Source organism: Peromyscus eremicus, chromosome 1 (assembly GCF_949786415.1).
Source record: "Peromyscus eremicus chromosome 1, PerEre_H2_v1, whole genome shotgun sequence".
Lineage (NCBI taxonomy): Eukaryota > Metazoa > Chordata > Mammalia > Rodentia > Cricetidae > Peromyscus > Peromyscus eremicus.
Window position 1 is genome coordinate 149,418,426 of NC_081416.1, and position 20,834 is coordinate 149,439,259.

General features: G+C 48.1%; 1 protein-coding gene across 1 annotated transcript in view; it reads left to right on the forward strand.

Moving 5' to 3' along the window:
• Slc6a5 (solute carrier family 6 member 5) overlaps window positions 1-20,834 on the forward strand; it is a 49,656-nt gene that overhangs the window by 20,850 nt on the left and 7,972 nt on the right. Inside the window, exons 7-12 of the mRNA XM_059253363.1 lie at window positions 3,780-3,914; window positions 5,726-5,829; window positions 8,598-8,722; window positions 12,729-12,841; window positions 13,688-13,819; window positions 15,330-15,429. Of these exons, the coding sequence (XP_059109346.1) occupies window positions 3,780-3,914; window positions 5,726-5,829; window positions 8,598-8,722; window positions 12,729-12,841; window positions 13,688-13,819; window positions 15,330-15,429 (709 nt within the window). The remainder of the gene's footprint in view (window positions 1-3,779; window positions 3,915-5,725; window positions 5,830-8,597; window positions 8,723-12,728; window positions 12,842-13,687; window positions 13,820-15,329; window positions 15,430-20,834) is intronic.

Here is a 20,834-nt window from a genome sequence, read left to right on the forward strand (position 1 = left end):
TTTCTCTGTAAGGAACCATGAGTCCTCATTTGCATAAAGCTTCAGGGTGCCAGGTCTCCCAGCCTGTCTCAGCTCTCTCTATCATTGTAGTTTTGGAAAGTCCCAGGTTGCATAAGGGTCTTATTGTGCTTGGTTGCAAAAATCTAGGACTAAAATAAATATTCTGTAAGGTTTTTGTTGTTGTTGTTGTTGTGTTTGTTTTTTGAGACCAGGAATCACTGTGCAGTCCTGACTGTCCTGGAACTTGCTATATAGATCAGCATGCCTTGAACTCATAGAGGTCTGCCTGTCTCTACCTCCTAGATGCTGCCTCTGAGTGTGCACCACCACACCTGGCCTCTAAGATTCTTTTAAGCTCTGTTCATCTGTGCTTTTGTTGGAGTGATTAGAATTTAATCGTTGGGGCTGAATTTTGTAGGCTTTGGGGAAGAAGAAGTTTAAAGCCGTCTGGAGCCAGGAAGCTTGTCAATGACCACTGACATACTCCTCCTGTTTGACTTAGGAAGGTTTCTAATCAAATATCAGTGAAGACTCTTTCTTCTTCCTCAAAATGAGGACTGCCACCAGGAACCATGAACTGCAGTTTCTTATCCTGCCCTGGGTTGTACTGATATAAATCAAAGAGAGTTACTTGAGCGCCAGAGAGAATGTGGGACTGAGGTGCTCATATGTGATGGACTCCTTCGCAATGGAGGGTCCACAGGCATGGCCCTAGCCAACAGAGATGCTCTCTGTCCCTGCAGTGATGTGAACTCAGTTCCTCCAGTGCAGGACCTGAGGGGACAAAGTTGGCCCTTTGGAGAAGTGGTCTTTGAGCTGGTAGAGCTCCACGGGTGATCAGTAGCCAGCCTAAAGGGCAGACCGCCTGGCCCCTGGGGCTACTCTGCCAGAAAGTCCAAGGGGCACATCGAAGCTAACCTAATTAGCTGTCTGAGTGGGGCTCCTGCTGTGAGGAGGATGCCAGCAAGGGTCAGGCAGGTCGTGGTCCCTCCTGCCAAGCAGGATTCATTACTGCTCACATTCAGTTCTGACAGTCGGTGTGGAACAGGTGTGTGCTGACGCCCACCTGACCCAGACAAGCAGCTCACATCCAAGGTGGAAGCTGAAGGTTACCCTCTCAGTTCACCAGGAGCCGAGGGACTGGGCCACCTATGCATGGAGCTATGGACAGGGTGAAGTGAGAAAGTCCCTGGGGTGTGAATTTAAGGAGACACTCACACTCACTTGTGGGTCCCTGCAAGTGGCACCTTCTTCAGTCATCAACATCTCACACGCCTACCAGTAGCACCCAGCCTCCATTTCTGGTCTGATAGATCACAGAATGACACTTAATAGGAATAATGGCTTTGGAGTAGCTTCAGGTTTGGTCCATGAAGGAGCTAACCCTGTGTCGTGTTTAGCCTGGTTCTCAGCTTCTTTCTCTCACTGCACAGTGGTCACATGGGAACAGCTGGCTCAGCTGGTGCCAAGTGAGAGATGGGGGTTTTCATGGTTCCTCCCACAGGCCCTTGTGGACTAGGCAGTCTCTTCTCTGTGTCCTCTGGTAGCCTTCCCTTCCCATCAGCCCCAAGTCAGGCGGTCCTCAGTTGCTCCTTCCCTGGTGGAGGTAAGACATGAGCCTGAATGTGACCAGGCCCTGCCTAGTAGCATCTCCTCTTCTGGTCTCATCTCACAGCTGGGAGGCCAGTCCGGCCAGCCTGGGGTGGAGTGATTTTTTTCCCCCAAGGTGTCAGATGTTCTTGGGTTTTGGAATCTCTGTATGCAAGGCCTTTACTTTTCCTTCAGACTTTAAGGGAGAGGAGAGAAGCAAGTTTGGAGATGTAGGAGGGGGCTGGCTGCTGGCCCTACCTCATTTCTGGGACCAGAGGGAGAAGGGACTAATGTTCCACGGGTCAGAGGAGAGGTGACATGATCAGCACGGTAGCTGTGGAGGGAAGAGGCGGCCAGCTCCTTCCAGGTCTGTAGCCAGCACGTGAGAGCATGGCTTTGAGTGCCTGGGTGTTCACTGACTGGAGGTTGCACCCTGTGGTCCTAGGCAGGCTTCCAGTCCTCTTCCTCTATGACTGCCCCATCATGCTCCTCCAGCACCCCGAGAGGAACACGCAGTTATTACCACCTGCAGGTACTGACACTTAGGTCCAGAGAGGTCTAGCCACTTCCCAAAGTGACCCAGCTCTAAAGTGGAGGAGTCAGGATTTGAACTCTGGCCCCTGTGACTGTGGAGCTGAGCAGGCACAGTTCACCACACCCTACCCTGACCCCATCTACCAAGTCTCAATCTCAAGCCCCTCCTTCTCTCTGAGGCTTGACTGACAGGAAAGAAAGTACCACTAACTTATCCTCATCCAACACATCTCTAAGTTCTGTTAACATTTCCTCTAGATAGGCCTTTACTCAGTCCCACCGCCCCCACCGTCCTTCCAGAACCCACAACTACCTGTTGGCACTCTGGTACCTCTAGCTACCCCTCTCTGCATTCTTGGCCTGAGCCTTCTGCCATCCTAGTAGTGAGGAGACCGAGCATCACTTTTGTGTGTCTGCCTCGCCCACTCTCCCCCCTCCTTCATCTTCCCATCATGCCTCCACACTTTGCGATTGCCTTCATGCTCTAAGATCCAGCTTGAGCCACACCTCCATGAATGAGCACTCCCAGGCTGGGCACTGCACACTTCCTTGGAGTCCGTGAGTCTCCTAGGGTTACTCAGCCCCTATTCAGATACTGGGTTCTCTCCATTATGTACCACCCCCCCTCTGGACAGCTGGTGTCTGTCACAGCACCCAGCTCACAGGAAGCCCTCCACAAATGCCTGTGGAACTTAGCTGTATTTAACGGCCTTATTATGGTCAGGCTCTGAACTAGGGCTTCCACACAGCAATGTATAATTCTCAACATTGTTTTAGGACAGTTACTCTGTACCCATATTACAGGTATATACACTGAGGCCTTAGGGGCCTGCCCAAGATCACACCTCAATGTCAGAGATTAGATATCATTTGAACAGAAGCATGTCTAATTTTAGAATCACAATCTCTTCACCTGGTGAGGCCATTTCACCTAGGGTGTCTGTGTAAGCCAGGATGGGAGGCATAAGCCAAAAGGATTTATCTCTACTGGTGAAATTTGGGCCTTTCTGTAATGTGGGGACTTAACAAGGCAACTCCACATAGTTAAAAGGAGGTTTATTTTGGGGTAACTTACAGCCAGTAAAGGGGTTGGTTACAGGATCTGGGAGAGGTGAGGTGCAGTCCAGAGGGGTTCTCTGGAGAACTCTGACTCTGTCTACCCTCCAGCATCCAGGATCATGAGGAACCAAGAGGGCCAGCACATCCAAGTCTCAAGGGCTCCTGTCCTGGCCACGCCCCAGGGGCAGGTCCTAGGTAGGCGTGGCAGTTACCAGCTGCCTCACTGGGGCAGTGCTTCAAGGTCAAAGCTGGAACAGCTCCCCACAACACTTCCGCAGAGATGGGTTAAGAATTTTGGAGAACAGAGCACAAAACCTCCCTCACCATCTGTGGCTTCTCGCACTGTGGATTAGTTGGTAGCTGGGCAGGGTGACATCTCCCAGGCTTGATTGACAGGGAAGGAAAGAAAGTACCCTGTGGTCTTCTCCATTTGACTACGACCCCAGTGTCTTGTGTGGGTCCCCAGTGCTCTCAGGGCTTGGGGAGACCTCGCTGTTGGGCATATGTGCCTGGGTGGTGGGTCCCCTGTCCCCTCACCTCGGTGACATCCTCCGGGATGCCTGCTCACCCACCTCTCCATCCCTCTGCTCTTCCAGGTGGTGTACTTCACAGCCACGTTCCCATATGTCGTGCTGGTCATCCTTCTCATTCGAGGTGTCACACTGCCCGGAGCTGGAGCTGGCATCTGGTACTTCATCACACCTAAGTGGGAAAAACTCACGGATGCCACGGTGGGCTCATCACTCTATTTATAGCAGACTGGGAGTGTGTGTGTGTGTGTGTGTGTGTGTGTGTGTGTGTGTGCTATCAGGGGTGGGCCACACTCCTGGTTGTGCAGCAGGAGGAGTCAGCCTTCCCTACCCCCATGGGAATCCCCGTGCCTACTTCTTGTGGGAGACCTTGGTGTGCTAAGGTGTTGATGGGGCAGCTGAGGGCTTTCAGATTCTGAAGTAGTGCTCTGCAGCTGGAGTTACAGTGTAGGCCCTAGTGAAGACCAGGGTCCTTTGATAGCTTTGGGCCACCTCACACCACTTATTTGTTACTAATTATAGCACGTTGGAAGCAGAGCTTTGCTGGTTGGAAAATCAGAGCAGGAGCAGGTTTTTGATTTTAAAGGCCCCAGGCACATTTGAATACTTCCTACACACTGATGTGAGACCAGCATACTTGAACTTTCTGTGTGTTGGGTGTATGCACATCACACTCTCAAAAATACTCACTCATACCAAAACCCCTCCCTGTGAAGGATGACTGTGTGGCTACAGATGAATTTTCTCTCCTTAACGAAAACTCGGCTTTTCTGGGGTACATTAGAAACTCATGGCAAGGATTGAGTTTGGCTACACATACCACAAAGTTTCCAGACATTGCCAGCATAAACCAGATACTAGTTGATGTCTCCCTCTTGGTAGCTGGTTAAGGGCCAGTTCAACCCCCTGTGATGTCATGAGGGATGAAGGGTCTGGTATTTCCTCCTCACCTTCTGGATTCCTCAGAACTTCTGGTGCACCAACCATCACATCAACATTCCAGGTAGCACAAAGGTGTGAGAGAAGAGGTAGAGAGAAACATTCCTCTTCTTAAACAGGAGTGACTGCAGAAGCCCCACATAGTAATTTATTTTCACACGGTTGGCCAGAGACTAAGTGACATGGATGATTTTCCCCACTGAGACTCCCTGATGGAGAAGCTGGACACACGGCCACTTTCCCATCTATCATAGCTTCGTTTTCTGAGTAGACAAGGAGAATGGGTGCTGGGTGGATGCAGGCTTTGCCAGCCTCACACTTGAAATCCACCTTTGCATTGTTTTAAGTATATTAAAATTTTTGTTACACATTTATTTATGTGTGTGTGTGTGTGTGTGTGTGTGTGTGTGTGTGTGTGTACAAGTTTTAGGAGCCTGTTCTCTCTTTTGCTGTGTTGGTCCTGGTCCTCAGCTGTTGTGGCAGGTGACTTTACTATTAAGCCTTCTTACCAGGCCCCTTCAGGACAATTTCAAGTCCAGATTAAACTGATGAACATAGTCCATTTGTAGATGCCGTATACCTGCAGTGCACAAAGGCTTGCGTGACCTGGAACTTTATGAGGGTGGCCAGCAGGAGTCACTCTCAGGAGGGAGGTGACCCCATGCAGTCTGTCCATGTGTCACTCTTCTAAGATTGGGGACTGTGGAATTTCAGGTTCTGAGTGGCAATTGTCATGACACATAGGACTGTCAATTAAAATGCATTTTTTATATCCATGACTATTTTGTTGCCATAGATTGTCCTTTGGGTGTGTAAGTGCTTGTGAGAGGACTGTCCCGTTCTATCTGGTTTGATGTAGTGGGACACGTAAACACACGTCTGCCCATAGATTATCTCAACCTGCCTTCGATTTGACAGAGTTAGAATCTCCCAGCTAATTCCTGCTTTGGTTTTAGGCACAAGAAACACATTTGTATGCTCACAGCTCTCTTGTCCCCAGTCACCTCCAATTTACTTGGGAAGGTGACATGCTGGTCTCCCTCAGTGACCTGACTCTCCCCACTTCTTTCCAGGTGTGGAAGGATGCTGCCACTCAGATTTTCTTCTCCCTGTCTGCTGCCTGGGGAGGGCTCATCACTCTTTCTTCTTACAACAAATTCCACAACAACTGCTACAGGTACATGTGGCCATGAGATCCAGAGGGAGAAGACTAGTGAAATGAGCAAAATGAAGCCTCAGCAGACACCCAAGGCAGAGCTAGAGACAGGCCTTGGGCTCAGGAAGAGCCACTGGGCCAAGGCCTGGTCACTAACTCCTCTATCTCAGCTGACCCCACTGAGAAGGGTACTGAGTGGAAACTCTACCTATAGGATGCAGTGTGTCCCTGGAGTGGTCACTGTGTCTGGCTGTGTCCTGTGGAAGTCCATGTATATAGTCATGTGTGTAGCAGGGCCACCGATTACTTGATAAATACTTCTCAAGGGGTTTCATGGAAAAGCGTGATGAAGAGGAAGGACAGCATGGAGCTAGGGGCATTTGATGATAACATTGCCATGTGCTACAAATGCAAGGCACAGGCAGGATGTGACCCTCTGGACATCCGTTTTCTCATCTATAGAGCACAGACAGAGTGCAATGTTTTGTGGGTAAGAGTGATGCATGCAGTTACCAGAGGAGTGTTTTGCACATAGTAGGTACTCAACAACTGACAGCTGTCACTATCATTATTCAAGATCAAGATGCCAGAATCAGGATATAAAATTCAGCCCATAGGTCCTTGAAGAACAGGTGCCAGACTCAGGCATTTGAAGAGTTTTGGTCACACTGCTCAACACACTGAGGCCAACTGGTCTGAACACCATCAGAGTGTAAAGATTGCTGTGTGCCACACAGGAAATGAGGCTGCATGGCGTGGCAGCAAGGGCCTAGGCTGATAGCTAGATAAAGTTGATTCAATTTCTGTTCCAGCACCCTCCGTGCCTCAGTGTGCTCTTTAGGAAGCCCAGGGCTTTGAGGGCACATGTTTTCTTCACATTCACTTGGTGCCAGGCTGAGTGAGGTGCAGACACCACCTTGTTCTGTGTTCACAGTCCCTGAAAGAGAGAGCTGACATCATTACCACCATTACAGTCTGAGTGGAAGGAAACTTCTCAGGGTCATTTTAGGTCGTGCATGAGTGTCCTAGCAATGAGTAAGTAGGTCATAGGAGCTCCCACAGGAAATATTCTTTCACTCAAAATTCCAAGTGGTTTACCGAGGAGGGTGGAGAGAGAGAGAGAGAGAGAGAGAGAGAGAGAGAGAGAGAGAGAGAGAGAGAGAGAGAAAGGAGGAGGAGGAGGGCCAGGAGAAGAAGGAGAATCAGGAAGAGGAGGAGGAGCAGGAGGAAGGACAGGATCCAGGATTTCAATGCAGGCCCAATGCTCCATCTGTCTGTGTCCTCACATTTGAGACTAGGGCAGACTGGGAACCCCTGGCTGTGTTACCCGCAGAAGGCTCTAGAACAGTGGTTCTCAATCTTCCTAATACCATGACCCTTTAATACAGTTTCTCATGTAGTGGTGACCCCCAACCATAAAATTATTTTCATTGCTACTTCATAATTTTGCTACGATTGTATATCATATTGTAAATATTTTTTGGAGTTAGAGGTTTACCAAAGGGGTTGTGACCTACAGGTTGAGAACCACTGCTCCAGAATGAAGGCGGTGATGTCTGTCTCTTTCTTACTGTTTCTCTTGCCCTTCTCAACCCTGTGAACCCTAGCCCCAGGATGCCCTCATAATATGGATGTCATTTCAATGTCCCACTGCCTTCTGTTTCTCATATTGGGTTCCTGTCTCAGAATTCTCCAAGATCTCATCACCTTCTTTTCTACTGTGGTGGCTGGGTTATCTCCTATCATGATATCATAGTCATTTTGGGTTATTTTTACAAAAATACTTTACACCGGGTAATCTGTAAATGATAGAAATAAATTGCTCGTATTTATGGAGATTGCAAACTCCTGGATCAAGGTGCTTGAAGATTCAGTGTCCAGTGATTCTTCCCTCCAAGCTCCAGATGGTACCTTGTTGCTGCACACTGGTAGACATCAGGGTAGCATACACCTCACAGTGTCTTTCATGAAAGCGTTGTCCTATTCATGGGATGAAACCATTCTCCCAAGGCCCTGCAGTGTAATCTGACCACACTGGGAACTGAGTTTCATCGTACTAATTTGGGGGAGATGTGAGCATTTAGCCAGTGTGAATTTGTTGTGACCCTGTCCTGATGATAAGACACTAGTGCTTCCCCTCAGAGGTGGGGTCATTATAAGATGATAATATATAATATCTTTATTAATTCTATGAGAATGTTACACAACATATTTTGGTCACATTCACCGCCTCCTCCTGAGTCCACCCTTCCCTACCTCCCTTCACTTGGTGTCTTTTTGTGGTTAGGAGAGACTGTCTCACCGCGGACATCCCAGTTCTCTGGCTCTGACAACATTTCTGCCCTCTCTTCTGTGATGGCCTCTGAGCCTTGAGTAGAGAGGTTGGGTATCAGTTGGGAAACTGGAGACTGGCACCCCACAGTAGTCCTTGTCTGCATTTTCAACAGTTGTGGCCTTCTCAAATGGTCTTCATCTGCCGAAAAAAAGTTTCTGATGAGGCGTGAGAGCTACGCTTTTATCTGTGGAAATGAGGATGCGTATTTAGAATACAGTTAGAAATTGCGCTGGTTTAGGAAGGTGACCTTTGAGTCTTTGGGGGCATTTTGGATGGACAAAAGGGCATCTGTGCTCAGGACTGCTTGTCCTGTCCTTGGATGTATATCTGTGTGCAGATCGTAGGTGGACACACGCGCTCATTGGGTACTCAGACACACGGCACGCACTTGTCCTTCCCCGTCCCTTCCTCCCCACGGAGTTGGCCTAACCAAACTCTGCTCTCCTCCTCCCAGGGACACGCTGATTGTAACCTGCACCAACAGTGCCACTAGCATCTTTGCTGGCTTCGTCATCTTCTCCGTCATCGGCTTCATGGCCAACGAACGCAAAGTCAACATTGAGAACGTGGCCGACCAAGGTACAGGGCAGCCATCACCTTGCTCTGTCGGGCACTTGGATGGATGGCGTTGGGGTACTCAAGTGTCTGAGTTGGGGTACAATGGCTAAGACAGGCGCCAGCGGGAAGCTCGCAGCAGGGTTAGAGCTGGCTTTCCTAAGAGAGGGCTTGTTTTAGGCCCGTTTCCTCCTCTATTTTTTTTTTTTCTTTCTCGTTCATCTTCCTTGCTTTCTTGAACTCACTCCAGCCTGCACTGGTCAGGGCTGTACCCGCTGACCCTGTTAGACATGAGCAGGGGATTCATTAGGCAGCCCACCAGCCTGCAGCTGCTCTGGGTGCCTACTGCAGATGATAGTGCTCACGCAGGGCTCTGCAGACACCCAGTGCGGATGCTTAATGAGCTCCAGCCTGACTTCAGGGAGCCTTGTCCTTACGAAGCACTTTCTTAATGGTTAGGTCAAGTATGTTCTCAAGGCTTTCTGCTTTGTTAGCAGACCTGCAGTTTTCTCCCCAGTGAGTGAGAAGGTGGGGGTGGGGGTGGGAGTGTGAAATAAATGTTTACCCTGCGCCCAAATGATGCTAACATTTGCATAGTGCTTTTGAGTTTGTAAGGAGCTTTCATTTCATCACATTTAACTTATATTTCTAGGACAGCATTTGTAGAGGGAGTAGTTAAGAGTCTTATTAGCTTTATTTCCACTCTGCCTGGTTCTACAGAGGATTAGGGTATTGCAAGGTCATGGCGACTGGGGACCTTCATGGAGATTATTGGTCATTCTGCTTGGACTCTAATTAGGCATATCGGCTTCAGTGCGTGGGGCCGTGACAGGTGCAGAGAGGGATGGCCATGAGCCCCAGACCCTCCAGAGGCGGGAGGCTTGTCCGGCAGCTGTCCTTCAAGTGACTCCCAGTGGTTCTCACAGTAAGCACACGGGAGAACCAAGCTAGAAGGTCACCTTTTGGGAGGGATGACCCAGTCTCTTCCTGTTCACCAGGGACAATTAATCACTGCTTCCACTTACTCCAATACAGCCTCAAGGAGTTAAGGTTCCAGCATGTCCCAGGGGTGTCATTATCTCTCCCTGGAGGGAGTGTGAGCGTCCAGAGACGCAGTTCTGTGTAAGTGAGCTGCGCAGTGCTTTCTCCTGGCTGAGAATTCTCCAGCTCCCTGGGAGGCAGGACGTGCCAGAGGGCCTTATCCTCAGGCACCGAGCCACCCCAGCTGTTCTGTAACCTCAATTTCTTCCAGCAGAGTCATCGAGGCCGATAGTTTCCGCCCCACTTTCTAGACTATCTGAGGCAGTTTGCCCTCTTTTTTTTTAAACCTGTCTCGTTGGGAACTGGTGGATGAGCTGACAAAGACGGTAACTGGCGACACAGAGGCCACTTGAGCTAGCTGCTCTGAGCTGTCTCCTGTCCCAGCAGGGCCAGGAAGGACAGGTGCTGTTAACACTCAGATACAAGCTTGCATACCTTCGAGGTGAAAAGCAGCAGGAAATTTCCAGCATGTCTCTCTGAAATTCCCTTTTCTGTAGTTGTTCACTCCTTGTGTTTTATGCCTTTGACTCAGGCTCAGGAACAGTGGGAACAGTGGGACTCATTCCCCAGGAAGCACCATGAGTCTTGAGACCTTATCCCAGACCCTCTGGGACTCACATATATTCTTTTTTTAAAAAATTCATATATTATATATTTTTATTGTTTCTCTTATTTTTGGAGATTATAATATAATTATATAATTTCTCCCTTCCCTTTTCCTCTCATATACCCCTCTTTGCTTTCTTTCAAATTTATAGCCTCTTTTCATTAATTGCTGTTGCATGCATGTATGTACATGTACATGTGTATGTATATATATATATGTATGTGTGTTTGTATATGTATATACACATGCGCGCGCACACACACACACACACACACACACACACACACACACACACACATATACTTCTAAATGTAATCTGCTTGGTCTGTATAATGTTACTTGAGTGCGTGTTTTCAGGATAGACCATTTAGTATTGGATAACCAGTTGGTGTGCTCGTGACCGTTTCTCCTGATCTCAGCATTCCTTAGCTGCCTGTAGTTTTCTGTGGCAGGCTGAAGCCTCATGATCCTTCCTCTGTCTTCTTTGGCATGCCTATGGTTGTCCTTGTTCGGCTCATGTTTAGGCAGTGGTGTTGGTGAGACTTTATGGTGTAGCTCACACACATTCTCATTTTCTTCCTAAGTGTATTTCCCCTACTCAAAAATGTGTGGGTTCAGCTTCACTCCAGCCTAGCTGAGCAGGATCAGCATATCCCCATGCAGGACAGTTGCTGATCCAAACACTGGCTACTGTGTTATGATTGTTAGTCAGAAACAGCACCATAATAATGCTAATTGATTGCAGCGACTACCCTGTTCACAGGGAGGTGTGTCTGTCAAAATTATTTACCCACCTCCAAAGTAGCAACGCCCAAAGGACAGAATGGTGTTCCAGCGCCACCGTTCAGTCCTCTGGTGGTGACCATTCCAGGGCCTTTTTGTCAGCGTCCGGGACTGGCTTTCTGCGTCTGTGTTTGAGACCTATTTTCTACTGTAGTTTAATACAGACTTTTCTTTTATGGTTCACAGAGGAGCCTTTGAAGGCTGGCTCTACAGTCTGTTCAATAAATGTATAGGACAGGGGGGTATCATAGGCCTTCGAGGTTTTATATTTTAAATATCCTGAGGCCTTATGCAACATTAGGAACTGTTTTAGTTAGGGTTTCTATTGCTGTGAAGAGACATTATGACCACAGCAACTCTTATAAAGGAAAACATTTAACTGGGGTGGCTCCATTACAGTTCAGAAGTTTAGTCCATTATCGATCATCATGACAGGAATCAAGGCAGCGTGCAGGTAGACGTGGTGCTGGAGCTGAGAGTCCTTACATCTTGATCCAAAGGCAACAGGAAGTGAACTGACCTCAAAGCCTACCTCCACAGTGACACACTTCCTCCAACAAGACCACACCTCCTAATAGTGTCACTCTTTTCGGGGGCCATTTTCTTTCAAACCACCACAGGAATTAACAATCCAATACATTCCAGTTTTAAAAAGTGCTGTTATGTGGGTTGGAGAAATGGCTCAGCAATTAAGAACACTTACTGCTCTTTCAGAGGACTGGGGTTCCATTCCTAGTACCTATATCAGGCAGCTCACAACTGCCTGTAACCCAGCCTCAGGGGAGCTGATGATGCCCTCTTCAGGATGCTGGGGGCACCCCTATGCTAAGACTCAAGCTCATCAGTGTCCCTGGCTGTCCCCTTCCCTCCACCCCTGACAGCGTGTGGTACTCTTAGGAAACCATTGCCCTTGGCCTCTGCTTCTAATGTCAGTAGACTTCTGTATGAGCTACTATTGTCATTGCTGTGACAAAATGCCCAGCAAAAGTAACTCGAAGGAGGGAGGGTTTATCTGACTCACAGTTTGAGGGGATGCGTCCCCTCATGGTAGGGACGATATGAGCACAGTGCTGCATCTGGTCACATTGGCTCTGCAGACAGGAAGCAGAGAGAGAGAGAGACATACACCTGTGCTCAGCTCACTTCCTCCCCCTTTTCAACCTAGGACCCCCACATGGATGGTGCTACCCATGTCAGTTAACACAACACAGGGAGTCTCTCACAGACATGCCCGGAGGATTGTTTCCTAGGTGACTTTAGATCCTGTCAAGGTGACAGATTGATCATCAAATTATTCCATTTCATTTCAGTTGTGAGAAACAAATCTGTCTCCAGACACTGCCAGGTACCCCTCAGGGCTCAATGTCAACAATTCTACCAGAAGGTAATAATTGCCTTCGCCTCCAGTTTATCAAATAAAAGAATGTATTTCATGGAAGGTAGCATGGTCTAATTAGCAGAGAGGAGCACAAATAACAGACAGCAGAAAGAACTATAACCTGTACTAGTTCAGGATCTCAGTGGAGAGAAGCGGGTGGGCTCTGGGGAGAGGGACTCTGAGCTGGGCCTGCCTGCCGCCATCTCTCTTGTTTCTTCTAGGGCCAGGCATTGCATTTGTGGTTTACCCGGAAGCCTTAACCAGGCTGCCTCTCTCTCCGTTCTGGGCCATCATCTTTTTCCTGATGCTTCTCACTCTTGGACTTGACACTATGGTGAGTCCCTGTCCCTCCCGTCCCTGCCCGCCACACCCTTTAGAGACTCTACTTTCCGAGATCCCAGATCCAGCCTGCAAGCAAGACTTAGGCTTACAGAGGTTTCTCCTGAGGAATGTCGGGGTGGCTGGTGAGGCACCTGTCTGGAGTCACACTAACTATGTAGCTGAGGATGGCCTTGAACTCCTTAGCCTCCTTCCTCAGCCTCTCGAGTGCTAGGATTACAGGTGTGCACCACCACACCCAGTTTAACCCACATATTTTGTGTGTGATCATATAATGGTGTGAAGGAGCCTTCCTCTCTCCTCCATTCCTTCTTTTTGTATTCTGTGCCAAGTTTTAGCCTGTATCCTCCCCCCACCCCATTGGCATCATTTTGCCAAGGCGAGTTCTATAGGGTAGCATAAGGGATGGTAATACGAAGTCAATTTTAGGAAAATTGCCGTGAGGCTGCACCTACTACAAATCATGCTGACAGGTACTCAGGGTTTAGTCATTGGGTGCAGAGAGGGTTTTTTCCTCAAGTAGGAGATCAAATGGCAGATAACTAGAGGAGAGGAATTTACATCTCATGAATACAAAATGAAGCTGAAATGTCCTGATGGATGATGGTGTATTCTCTAGGGGCTGGAGGTAGAGTTTCTGAAGCTCTCATAACTGCTTGCGTTCTCCAGACTTTGTGTGTTGGCATCCAGTAAGGCCATTTAGATCATCGAGGGGATAGCACCCTAAAAATCAGACCGAACCCAAGCACAGCTTTCCCTAGTGATACCATAAAGGACTCTGGTGGGAGGTTTCTCAGGGGAACAGTTGAACTCAAATGCTTTTGTCCTGGTAATGTTTCAGTTTGCCACCATCGAGACCATTGTGACTTCCATCTCGGATGAGTTCCCCAAGTACCTGCGCACACACAAACCCGTGTTCACCCTGGGCTGCTGTATCTGCTTCTTCATTATGGGCTTCCCAATGATCACACAGGTGAGAGCCCTCTATGTATGGCCAGATATGGTGGGGACTGTGTGATGACTATCCAGTGATCACTCTTGGGTGAGAGCCTACTACTGCGATTATGGGTCGCCTGGGAGATGTGTGATGGCTGTCTGTCATCACTCGGGTGATGGCCTGATGTGGAGCAGGCAAAGGACCTGTGATGACTGTCTGTCCTTGTATTCTCATTTCTCAGACCTCATAACCAGAGCCAAATCACTGCCGTTTCCATAAATGGCATGAGTTCAATAATATTTCTGACCATGCAGGGAAATATGTCATCTTGGCTCCTAGTGAGGCCACTAGCATCTTCATAATTGAGATGTAGTCTTCTTGAGCCAACAAGACAGGTGTGTCCTACTTAAAGAAAACAGGAAGCAGGAATGTCTAGATTTATCCATCCGTCAAATTTCCAAGATATTTCTTGTTATATATATTGAGTTTTTTTCCTAGTCCTGAATGTGTTGGCAAATTGCATAGTAACACTTAGGACGTACAGTGTATTTGCTGTCCCTGTGACCTTGAGCAATTCACTCCTCTGGGCCTTGGTAATTGACTCTATAAAATGATGGAGTGAAATGAGATGGTCTCCAAGCCTCTTCAGCAAGCAGGGAGACTTAAAGAGCAAGGCAGAGAGAGAGTGAGTCACCAGAATGTGTGAAGAAGGCCAAGTATATTAGTTAGTGTTCCCTAGAGAAGCAGAACTGATGGGAATCAGCTCATGCCATAAGGGTCAAAGCAGTCCGCAACAGCCCTCTCACACCGAGGAGCTGAGAACCCATGGGTGGCTTAGTCCATGAGGCTCTGTGCCTCATGCAGTCTGGGGCTGAAGACCTGGAGGGTTCCTGGAGAACTACTGGTCCTCAGTTCACCTCAGGAGCCTGGAAAGGCTACTTCTGATATCAACAAGGAGTCAGTGGTATCGAGGTAAATTAACTCTGAGGGGAGAGGGAAGGCCCGACTGACGAAGGGCGAATATTCTTCCTTCTGTGACCTTTCACATCTGGGTTGCTCCCAGAGGGTGCCAACCACATTTAGGGTGGGTTTTCCCAAGTGAATTAAGGAAATCAGGGAAATTCCTCAATGAGGCTCCCTGCTTAGGTGATTCCAAAGTAAATTCGCATCCACAGCTGAAGGTCATATAAAGGTCAATCAAGTGCGTCCACACGGGTGGTCGTGGACAGCTCACAGCAAACATGAAGGCAGGCAGCTGCTTTCAGAGCTCCTTCAGAGGGTGACCTTTGCCTTGGAAAAATAGAAGATAGTAAGCCAGCTGTTTTTTGGGCTTGCCTTATCGATCACCTCAGAGGCCACTGAGGGATGTCTCTGTTAACCCGGCCAAGTCTCCACTCTACATGCCTAGCCTAGGTGTAGGCTCCTGTGGAGCAGGGAGAACACTGGACTCCTTTCTGCATCTGCTGTCCTTAGGAGGGAGAAGACGCAGGGAGATGGCCTGGCCACGGGGCCCTATTTGATGGTGGCTGTTTCTCTCCCCTGCTAGGGTGGAATCTACATGTTTCAGCTCGTGGACACCTACGCCGCCTCCTATGCCCTCGTCATCATCGCCATATTTGAGCTTGTTGGCATCTCCTATGTGTATGGTAAGGGGACACTCTGCCTGCTGTCGAGGGGGAACTGGAGTGGATGGACGGCCTTCCTGGCAATTATGCTCCACCATGTGTAAAGGATTTCGGTGCCTCTGCTTCTGAGCTTGCCCTGGATCACCGTGGTAAAACTGAAAGAGAAACCGAAGGTGGTGAATCTTAGCAGCGTGTGACAGAAATTGTAGGACCTGGCCTTGGGTGTGGTCTGGCACAGTTAACGCCCGTGGCCAGTGCCCAGATTAGGAGGGAGGGCTCTTTGGCTGGCGTGGCATTATTCTTGGTCTTGGCGGAGTCAGTGACTATGTGAGCGAGGTGAAAGGTGGTTCCACAGCCCCAGGTTACCGAAGGCCACCTGATCACAGAGCCTCTTAATAAGCACCCAAGGGAACTTGCCATACAGTATCTAAGTCCCAGATTTTTCCGGCAAAGAAACTTCCAGTTCTTTAATGGTTTACTCTTTCTGCCATCACCATGGCAACCTGCATCCCACCCACAGTAGAGCTATTATCAAGGACAGCAGGATAGCAGCCACCAAATGCCATCTCTGCCCCTTGTGCATGAGTATTTGTCCTGGAGGTCACACCAGGGACCACCCTGGTCATTCTGCCCAGTTTGATTCAGGCATTGCTGACTCCTTTGTGCCTAGACATCTTGGAATGGTCACTGGATGAGGCCAAGTAGCAAATATCAGGGGGATAAAACTTTTGGGGGTCAATGATCTAATTGTATTGCAATCCACTGAAGAGAGCAACTTGTCCTATGTGAAAAGTAATTGAGATAAACTGCTTGGGATAGAGGATGCAAGTACCCCAGGCTATCACATGGGGAAGCCAGAGGCAACTGCAGAGCCATGTTCTCCAAACTGGGGGAATGCACTCCCCAACTTCTGTGTGTCCTCTGGACAAGTGTCTTGATTCTCAAGTGATTGTTAGTCTCCTACCGATAGGTATTCAACAGTTTCTGGCTTTCCTAGTAATCTCATTAAAATAAAAGAGAAATAAAATAGAGCAGAAAATCAGGATAGAAAATGGAAATCTTTCATTTAAAATCTGGGCACCCTAGAAACAGGAAGAGGCTGCAATCATTAATTTAAAAGAGTTAAATCCTGTGTATTGTATCTGTGTGTCTGAGTGTGGGTGTGTGCACCAGTGCAGTACCCATGGAGGTCAGAAGAGGGCGTCAGGTCCCCTGGAACTGGAGTTACAGGCAGTTGTGAGCCACTTGCTGTGGGTGCTGGGAGCCAAACTCTGGTTCTCTACAAAAGCTGTGTGTGTGCTCTTAGCTGCAGAGCCATCTCTCCAGCCCCACAATCACTTTTAGATAAGAGTTGAGAAGGAATTTTTGTAAGACTAGACATCATCTCTTTACTGAAGGGATAGTTTAGTTTCCGGCAAGAGGAGGGGGCTTCAAGCAGGCCGGAATGCAGAGTTGTTCCTGAAAACCTGTTTCCCAACTGCTAATTGCCACAAAAGGCACATTTGCAAAGTGCTTTCTTGTAAAACAGGCCTGTTCAGTGAGGCTTGAAAGAATTAAGCCAGACACCTTTTAACGTGTCTAATTTTAGAAGTTAAATGGTCTCCCCCAAACTCCAGGCAAATCTGGCAGTAGATCTCTTGGTTGTGAAGGAATAAGTGAACTCCAAATCGGACCATGCTGATTTCCTGGGGATAGGAAATCCTTTGATCCCTAAGGAATGGTATGGGGAGCCCCCTCAGAATCAGTTAGAGCTCGTGATGGACCCAGGCTGGACTTGGAATTGGATCTGAAGGAGATTTAAGAAGTAAACCTTGGGGCTGAAGAGATGACTCAGTGGTTAGGAGCACTGGACGCTCTTCCAGAGGATCCAGGTTCAATTCCCAGCACCATGCACAGTGCACAACTGTCTGTAACTCCAGGCTCAGGGGATCCAGTGCCGCCTTCTAGCCTCTGTGGTCACTAGGGAGGCACATACAGATGTAAGCAAAACACCCAAACACATAAAAATAAAATAAAAGTGTGTGTGTGTGTGTGTGTGTGTGTGTGTGTGTGTGTGTGTGAATTTGGGGGCTCGATAGATGACTGGAGCTTGGTTTCTAGCACTCACAGTTGCCTAAAACTCCAAGTCCAGGGCATCTGATGCCCTCTTCTGTCCTCTGCAGGCACTGTACTCATGGCATGTACACAACACATGGACACATGTGCGTGCACATAGTTAAAAAATATAAGAAATCTAACAAAAAGTAAATCTCTCTCTCTCTCTCTCTCTCTCTCTCTCTCTCTCTCTCTCTCTCTCTCTCTCTCTCTCCTTCCCTCCTTTCTTCCCTCACTTCCTCACCATAAAAGCACAGGGGTCGTGTTTGGCAGGACCAGCAGGAGGTGGGAGGAAAAGAGAGGGTGATGGGTGAATGTGAGCAAACTACCACAATATACACATATCAGACTATCATAGTGAGAGCCATTACTTTGAATGCTAACTAAGAACAAAATAAAAAGAAGTGAATTTAGGCAGAAATGATTAATATTAATTGTTAGCGATGGAAAGAGAAGCCCACACAAATGCATAAACTGTATCACTGAGAACAGTGTGTTCTTTCTGAGATGATGAGGCCCCAAGTCCATGAAAGTGCATGAGACAGCTGAGTACAGGCCTGGGGAGAATGAAAATGAACCTGGTTGATTTGGCGCCCGACTGCAGAGTCTGGAGAGCAAGGGCGTTAGCTGCGGTGACCGGAGGTTTTCAATTCACTTTTAATGGTCTCTACATTATAGAGGAAGCATTCAGACATTTGCTATATGATGGGGATGATTTTGGATTTTATTATCAGACCAAGTAGCCGGCTGACAATTCTCTCATTAGTATGCCTCAGAGGCTGAGCTCTACAAATACGGTAAGGTGGTGGAGGTCAGCCCTAAGCTGAGCTTCCCGACTGTGAGCTCTTTTGCTGTTCAGAGAGAAAAGGGAGTGTGAGCGGCCAGGGAACCCAGGAAAATGACACCTTAGAGATGAAAGAAATGAATGTGGAGACTGAGGAAGTGTTCAGCCGAGTTTCAATCAAGATGGAAACCTAGTAGGAGAGGGTTTAGCTTTCAGAGATGGGCATTCATGTTAGCTGGGTTAGAATGACTGGGACATTTGCCCACAGCTTCACTCGGGCTGGAGACAATTTGTAGAACTTTATACGAAATGAAAATGTGGAGTCTCTTATTAAAGTTTGGTACAGTATTTCAAGGTGGTGGGTGGAGAGTGTTACACCAGGTGCAGGGTCCCCCTGAGGGTAGGGTCCTGTTCACCTGCTCGACCTTGGTCCCATCTCAGGGATCACAGCTCTGGAAGCTATGTCCAGACCAAGGGCAGGGCTGTGGTCTGTGAACAGGAAGCCCGAGACAGTTGAAGCACGTGTTTCGGTCCCAGTTCAGAGTTGGTCACGGGGATGGAGCATGTGGTGGCTGTTTCCGAGCCCCACATCTGCTTGCTGAGTCTAGAGTAGTAGCCCTGTGTTTGCCACCTTTTCACTCTTTGGGGTCCCGTCCCCCCCCCCCCCCCCCCCCGCCCCCCGGCTGCTTTCCTGTGAGTTCATGGAGCAGCAGCTGCTCGGCTTCCTTTGACTATTTTCTATGTTTCTCCTCCAAGGTCAAGGTCATCTAGCAGACAGGTCTGCCTAGCATCCATGAAGCCTTGAGTTCCATCTCCAGTCACAAACACAAAATAAACTTGTAATATAACATATATGTAAGATGGAACACACACATCCATGTGCATGTACACATACACATGGAGGGAGAGAGAGAGAGAGAGGTTTTCACTCTGTTGCCCTGGCTGGCTTGGAGTTCACTATGGCTGGCCTTGAACTCATGGTGATTCTCTTGCATCTGCCCTCTGAGAACTGGGATTACAGGTGTGAGCCACCACATCTGGCTAGAATATCTATTTATTAAATTACAAACTTGTTTGTGTTTATTGATATTGACAGATGATTCTGCATATCCTTATGGAGTTCAAATGACACTATCAATAATGTGTACAATGCAATGATTGCATCAAACTAGCTAATGTAGTTATTACCTCAGACACCCCTCAGTGTTTAAGGGAACATCATACCCTTCAACCAGTATGGCCCTATCTGCACTCTTCAATCTCTGGTAACTCCCATCTGCTCTCTGCATCCATGACTATATATATATTATAGATTCCACATATAAGGGAGATTATGTGGCCTTTGTCTTTATCTATCTGGCTTACTTTACATAACACAAAGTCCTTTGGTTTCATTTGTGTGGTTGAGTATGATATAGCTTGTGTATGTGTGCATGTGTGTGATTATGTGTATGCCTATGTGTGCATGTGTATTTGTGTGTATGTATGTGCTAATGTGCTTGTACATGTGTGTGACCTTTTCTTCATTTATCTTGGACGGACAGGTAGGTTACTTTCATGACTTGGTGACTGTGAACAGTGTTGCAGTGAGCTGTAGTCAGATGTCTTCACCCCACTGTTCTATGTCTCTTGGCTCTATACTCATAGTGGGAATGCTAGTTCTCTGTTAACCTCTATTTTTAACTTCGTGAGGAATCTCTAGATTGCCTATGATGGTCATATTAATTTGTGCTTCTGTCATCGGCATATCAGGGCTCCCCTCTCTCTATGAGGAACACATCGTGAATATACCAGGACAGGGTTTTGGACATTCCCAATACAGAGACTCGCATTCAGGAAGCTATCCGATCTCCTTTGCATATTGATCCCCCAGTTCCGAGGGGTACCACTTATGACATAAGTGTCTTTCCTTCCAAGCAGTGCTCCTGAACTAAGGAGTTACCAGGAGGGTGGCTATGTGGGGCTGGATGAAGAGCTGCCTCCTTTGCATTTTACTTTAGTGAAGCTGGGGAGTGGCCAGGAAGACAAGCCATTCAGTTCCAGCTGAGTGTGTGGTGAACACTTGGAATTTACATTGGTTTCACCTGTAACCATCATCATACACTCAGCAGAGCTACGTGGATGCAATGGAATTGCTCTTGGGAGGACAGGAAACACAAATCCAGCCCACAGAAACTCTTGCTAAGTGCTGGGCCTTTCGTAACACAGTGTCTTGGTTTACCAAAACCTTTTTTCAGCTGGACTTGTCAACAAGAATACCAAGCCACCTCCCAAAGCAGCCATATGCATGCAAGTGCCACTGCCAAGACTCCTGAAGCCAAGCTTTGGAGATGCTGCCATGACAGCTTTGAGCCTCACTGAAGAGGGTGTTGTAACTATTTCAACATTCAGTTAGCCTCAGTATCCCTGGCAACGACTCATCTGCCTGATGGTTTCCTGTGCAATAGGGGTTATGTTGACTTCAGCTGGACTCTTCCTTAGCCAAGGTTCTTGAGTGAGAGGCCCTGGTGTCTGCCCCTCCCTGCCCCTGCCCATGCACCTCACACAC